Source organism: Poecile atricapillus, chromosome 2 (genome assembly GCF_030490865.1).
Source record: "Poecile atricapillus isolate bPoeAtr1 chromosome 2, bPoeAtr1.hap1, whole genome shotgun sequence".
In the NCBI taxonomy this organism is placed as follows: Eukaryota; Metazoa; Chordata; class Aves; order Passeriformes; family Paridae; genus Poecile; species Poecile atricapillus.
In genome coordinates this window covers 29,254,707-29,261,459 of record NC_081250.1, presented here as the reverse complement: position 1 = coordinate 29,261,459, position 6,753 = coordinate 29,254,707, and the positions used below count along the sequence as shown (strand labels likewise).

General features: G+C 43.0%; 1 protein-coding gene across 1 annotated transcript in view; it reads left to right on the top strand.

The window, feature by feature from the left end:
* The window catches only part of MEOX2 (mesenchyme homeobox 2), a 54,469-nt gene continuing 47,716 nt past the window's right edge, over nucleotides 1-6,753 (top strand). The window contains exon 1 of the mRNA XM_058832868.1: nucleotides 1-1,111. Coding sequence (XP_058688851.1) covers nucleotides 601-1,111 — 511 coding nt within the window. The 5' untranslated portion in view covers nucleotides 1-600. The remainder of the gene's footprint in view (nucleotides 1,112-6,753) is intronic.

The following is a 6,753-nucleotide window of genomic DNA, read 5'->3' as shown; positions in this document are numbered from 1 at the left end:
CTGCGGGGGCCGTGAGGCTGGGGGGCACCGCCGCCGATCCGCCCGGGGCGGGGGGGCTCCGGGGCAGCCGCGGCGGGGCCCGCCCGGGGGCAGGGACGAGCGGGCTGAGCCCCCCCGGAGCCGCCCCCCCGCCAGGCCCCGGGCGCCCGGGGCGCGCAGCGCTGCCGCCCGCTGACGGAGCGGCTCGGAGCGGGGACGGCGCTGGCGTTTTGGAGGGAGTTCGCATGTGGTCAGTGCTGTGCTGCTGAGCCAGCCCCCAGCTCACATTACACACTACTGTATTTATAACCTCTCGAAGCTGTTTCCCCCTTCAAGCAGTTCTCTGGGACCACCTTCTATTGGCTTCAACCTCTCCCACTTCTTGACATCTGAGCAGCTCTGAGAACGGCTCATCTAGGTCCGAGTGTTTATGCAGCGGAGACTGGCCACTAGGGCTAAAGACCTGGATTATCTGAGCTCAGCTGCCTGCTGCAGAGTCTGTCGGTGCCGTTTTGGAAAAAAAAATCCCAGCCCCGATCTGTTTACAGTGAAAGTTGACAAAGGGTGGTGAAGTTGGATCTTTCCTAAACTCTCCTGCCTGGAACCTGAGACTTGCATGCCATGGATCACACACTCTTTGGCTGCCTGCGCAGCCCCCATGCCACTGCGCAGAGCTTGCACCCTTTCTCCCAGTCTTCTCTTGCCCTGCATGGAAGATCTGACCACATGTCCTACCCTGATCTGTCTTCTTCTTCTTCCTCTTGCATAATAGCGGGATACCCCAATGAGGAGGGCATGTTTGCCAGCCAACATCATAGGGGGCACCATCACCATCACCATCACCACCACCACCACCACCAGCAACAGCAGCACCAGGCTTTGCAGACGAACTGGCACATTCCTCAGATGTCGTCTCCTCCCGCCGCGGCCAGGCACAGCCTCTGTCTTCAGCCTGACTCAGGAGGACCCCCGGAGCTGGGCAGCAGCCCCCCTGTCCTGTGTTCGAACTCTTCCAGCCTGGGCACCAACACCCCCACGGGGGCAGCGTGTGCGCCAGGGGACTATGGCAGGCAGGCTCTGTCCCCGGTGGAAACAGAGAAGAGGTCCGGCAAAAGGAAAAGCGACAGCTCAGGTAAAGGCTCTCGCGTTCCCCAGCGGGGCGGGATCCCCGGGCTGCGGGCGGCGGGGGAAGCGGCGCGGTCGGGCCCCGCGGTCCTGCCGCCGCTCGGCCGGGCTCGCTTAGCTCGGCACGTTTGGCCCGGCCCGGCCCGGCCCGGCTCGGCTCGGCTCGGCTCGGCTCGGCTCGGCTCGGCTCGGCTCGGCTCGGCTCGGCTGGCCCGGCCACGGCCCCCGCCGTGCTCTCCCCGCCGGCTGACACCGGGCTGCCGGGTTGCTCTTTCCCTCCAACGCGCTCTCGGGATCTCCGTCACTAACGCAAGCTTTATTAAAGGCTACGGGGGGAGAAATAAAAAGAAAAAAATTCAGCACGTGATAGAGTATGAAACCAAGGTGGTAGTGGGGGCGAGTTTCCTACAGCCAAGGAGAGAAACGTTTGTAGTTTTGGTGCGGTTTTCAGCATCTGGTGCCGCGGCCCCCTCCCCCCTGCCCGATACGACACCTCTGCTTCAAAATTCAGAATCCAGCGCGCTCCTTCCCCTCCGCCCCTTCGCCGTGGAGCTGACTGCGGCTCCGAGGCGATTGCACAACGCTTGGAAGCGCTGCCTTGGAAGCGGGGAATCGGGAGAGGAGCTGATGCCTTGCTACCCTGTAGGATCTGAGTGAGCCTCCATCAAATCCTCAGCGTGAAGGGGCAAAATTTGGACTCTGTAAAGCAAACGGGTGAATGGGAGTTTCAGAAAGCTGCTTCACTTCAGTTTGCTGGTGGCGGGGACAGATGAAAGGAAAGAGCAGTCTGACTTTTAAAATCACAGTAATTCTTACTTAAAGGCGAGCATAAAGACATGTAGACTCGCAGTCATTACAGAGCGATGATTTGGCATCAAATGAACGTACAAAAAAAAGTTGACATTATCTCTGCTTTCTAAAATAGCAAAGCCTGTCAAAGTCCTGCTCTGACAAAAGCCACTCGGCGAAGGCGACACAACTGATGGGACTTCTGTTAGGGCACACATGAACCGGGGGATCACCAAAAGTATAGTGAGATGGGCAGGAGGCACTTGAAAGAGAGAGCGCTCAACAGATTGAAAACTCAAGAGCTGGCGTAGAGAATTATTTGTTGTCACGGAAGAGAAAGTGAAAGGCTTTTCCAGATATGTACGCAGTTCACAACTGAAACCATAACCTCTTTCACTCAAAATGTTGTAAGCTTGGTAGAGTGTAAGTGACACAAAAGATTTTAAAAAATAACCCTCAAGGATACCATCACTTCCTTCATTGTCCATTACATTAGAAAAAATTTACAGTTACAGTAATTCAGAATGTATTTATCTGAATTTCATCTTACGTACTGGTATAGTTGCTAAAAACTCTTCTTGAGTTTAAAAGCTGTATTTAGTTCAAACACTGCTGGTAAGATATTTTGTTTTGCTTTCTTTGCTTTACATGACAAAATGAATTATCTGATTTTGTGAGATGTATGAACAGCCCCTGTTACAACTGAGAGAATAACTGGATGCCTGCCGGTGTAAGGATTTATTGTATTTGTCGGTCTATTTAAAGCTAAAGGAAAAAAGGAAATTGGTCCCTTTCACTGTCAGGGAAGTATCTGAATCACTTTCTGTTTATTCCATTCTGCAATACAAACCAAAAAAACACCAGTGGGGTGCCTTTTACCTTACTCTGAAGTAACTGGAGTCTTCCACTGGATTAGTGGACAAGAGTTCGAGCCTTTAGCCTTGGTTACGTTTATCTTGCAATGTACTTCGATCCTCACTTTCTAAGACTTTCTGGAGATCAAGGCAGGTAACTATTTCCTCCTCCCTTCCGCTAAGAGTAAAGTATGACTGTTCACACAATTGTGAATCTCTCAAACTGAAAATGGATGTCTTTTGACAACAACTGCATAGCTGTTGTATGCTTGGTTTTTCTTCAGGGAAAGCCTGCATTTTGGACTGAATATTTAACCCCACCCCTTTATTAATCCTGAACTCTGGTGGTAGATATTTAATGCCATTCTCATATATGGCAACAAGAATTATTTTAATTTGCTGTGTTTCTATATTTGTCATCCATAATTGCCCCACATTTGATTAAACATCATCTCCTTTATTTCTCATTAATCTTTTTTTTTAAACAAATGACTGTGCTTGGAAGAATTTCTTCCATGCCTTCATCATACTTGGAACTACTTCAATAGACATTTGTAAAAATCCTAATAGTAAATAACTAAGAGGTGAAGAGAGAGAGACTGCTTTAAGTTTCAGTGCCAGCATTCTGAGGCAATTATTAATGCTCTTGCTTATTTACACATATATTTCCTCCTCTTAAGCATATCACTTGAAGCCACAGAATGCTCTGCGTTTTCTTGAGCACTGAATCTGTTCCGCATTTCAGAGCTGAATTAACCTTAGGCTACCCCTTCCTTGCACTACTTTTGTTTCTGTATGTTTAAGATAACAAAACTGAGTTTGTAGATAGTTTAAAGAATGTAAAACATGATCATTCCTTGTATCATTTATCTTCCAAACAAGTAACTGTTTCTTAGCCATATAGCTACTCTGAAAATTTACCAGAAGGAACACCCCATTTCACTTATGTGTTATGATGATGGGAGTGTGATGTTTTAAAATTATAAACAAAAATCCCGAGGGCAAGCAGAATTTAATATGATGGACTGTGTGTTTTTCCCTGGAATTCACATATTGCAAGGGAATGGGAGGATATAGAAATATTCTCCTCTAATCTGTTGCATTTTCATTTGTGGCTGAGAAAACAAAGTGAAATGTGCTGTCATGATAGTTACATAAACTCACTTGCAGTTTTCTTTAGCTTTAACCCAGATTTTAAAGCAGTTTGGGAAGTTCCCTTTAAAGATATTGAAAAGACTGCTACAGAACAGGGTGAAATTTTCAGCTGTTCTCATTGTAAAGGACTGGGAAATACTGCTTACATAGTCATCAACCCCTGCTTGCTACAGCTGTCAGTGTCTCCAGGTTTTGTAGTTGCTCTCTCATTATCTGCAGAACATTCCTTTCAACCTGCGTAGGCCCAAAAGTGGGTCGGTAAAGTTGCCTGTGAACTGAGCAGTGATGCATAGAATTCTTTCTGTGTTAACATTTTGCAGTGAATAATGGCATCTGAATCCTCACCTTCATAGCTCAGCTCTTCGTATGTCAAGGCTGTATGAGTAGAGAGACAATACTAACTTTGAGGGTCGGCTACAAATAAAATCGCTTTTTTAAAAGTGCCCTAATGGTCAGAATTATCTGTGTGCTAATGAGGTGCGGATGAAAACCATGCTGAGTGTATAGAAAACATATTCTTGGAGTGCTTTGTTGCTTTGTGGTATGAGTTTTTCTATATGGAATATTTTGGATTTTTCTAATGCCACCCCTTCTCTTTACTTGCCTCTTAGTTTCAGGGCTATTTTATTTCTATTTCTTATAGAGTAGATTTTGATTCTCAGATGATGCAGAGCACATCAGATGCCAAGTTACTTCTGTGATTTCCTAAGTTACGTTACTTAGGTCCAAGTTTTCTTAAGACTTCAGTTAGGAAAAAAACATATTAATGCCTATATAGGAACTGCTATATAGATTTACTGAGAAATGTGAAAAAACAGTGAATCTGGTAGCCTTAAGGAAGTCTAAAATGCTATGGTAAAAAAAAATCTGTACTATGCTGAAATGACCAAGGGGAGGCTCAGTGCAGTTGAAGGAGTTCTTCTAAGTAATACAGCTATTCAAACTTTAAATTGCAAGAGATAGCTATATAAGAAAGTTGAATTCCTGTTATAGTCTAATGTAATTAAACACTTTCCCTCAGGCATGAAAAGCCTTTTTTTAAAAAAAAAAAACCCAACAAATTTTGCCATGGGAAAATGCTTTCTATGTGGCACAGGTTTCCAAGAACAGGCTAGCAGGTAGTAAAAATTATTCATATTTTAACTGTATTTACAGTAGTAGCATTTAGAAATGCTTCTGAAAAAGCATTTCAGGAATCCACTGTCTTAATAGTTTGGTCAAGTGTTTTAATACCTGGTCTGATGCGTTTTGTTCATTGACAAAATATATGAAAAAACCCAACACATCCCCCCCCCCCCCCCCCCCGCTGAGTTTTAATATTTTATAACCTACCCATTCTCAATATGCAAGCAGTAAAAAGTTGTATCTCCAGGGAATTTATTTTAAATACATCTAAATATCATAAATCATACGTACTTGTTTGAAATGGTCTCTGAAAAGCAGGTCATTTTGATAAATGATTATAAATACTGTGAAATCATGAGATTTGAGAACTTCTGATTGGTTTCTGAAACATGTCAGTAAGAAAAATGAGCTGCACGCCTGTAGTCAAAACGCACTGTGTAGCTGATTCATCAATATGTCTGTGCTTTTCAGTGTGGTTGTAAACGGAAACAAGAAAAAATACATAATAAAGCATAACTCTTTTGGAAAGAGTTAATTAGTTTGGTGTCTTGTATAAAAACATCATTTACCATAAGAAAATCAACAACAACAGCAACAACAAAATCTTTATAAATTAAAAAATTTCAAAATCTCATGAATAATGCACACACATTTAGGAGAAAATTTTCAAGACTGATTGCTTATCAAATGATGGACTTACTAGAGACCTACTTGCTGAATTGTTTTAATAGATGGAAACTTGCAAGAAATTCACCTTTGTTCTCAGGAAATATAATCAGGAACTTTTCTAAGACAAAAAGTTTGAAAGACTACTTTGCTGATACATTTTCAAAATTCTTTGCCCTTAGCCGAAGAACTTTGTGTTGACAAAAAGAAAAACACAACACAAAAAGAACTATGTATGGCTTATAGTTATGCATTTCTGTCCATTTGTATAAATGATTCAGTAAGATTTGCACTTCTCCCTCTCCCCCTTCTCGTCAACCCATCCTTTCAGATACATTGGAAGGCCGATCCAGACTTTCACGGGATCACAAATGGTTTTGTGAGAAGGTCCATTGACTCCAATGAAACCACTGAAGTGCTCAAGGCTTTTTAAGCAATCAGTGCTTAATTCTTTTACCTAGGCATGAAAGATTCAAACATTCTGGCAATATCTGGATAAAATTTCACTAAAAAAAATCAGGAAACCATAGTTGTAGACACATTTTAGGATTTTTAAACTTCTGTTACAAGATAGTGAAAGAAAAATGCTTTATAATTCTCGTAGATGTTTTTTGATAAAATGTTTGGATTGCCTGATTGTTTGAAAATTGCCAATTGAGCAATTTTTATATACACATTGAATTTTAACTACATTGGTTTTAACATCCTAGGATAAAATTTGTCCTATCATATCTAGTGTGACTTCTGTAGTATTTTGTAATGTCAGTAATCAGATTATGAGTCTTTTTTCTGTCTTTTTGCCATTTTTAGACATGCCAGTTATTTAATAAATGTTTTTTTTATTGAGCCTATTAATCTGCATTTTGTTTGCCACACGGACATACTTGTTCTTAAGTGGTATGCTCTATCTCAATTCCTCAAGAGTAAGATTGAGCTCTGTGTCTTGAAATTCTACAGCAGGCAATATTATCTTTGTTTCTGTCTGCTGATGCCCTAATATTGCTCACTGGATTATTGTTTTCAAAGACACTGTTGGCAGTATGAATAGTTGCCGTAGCAT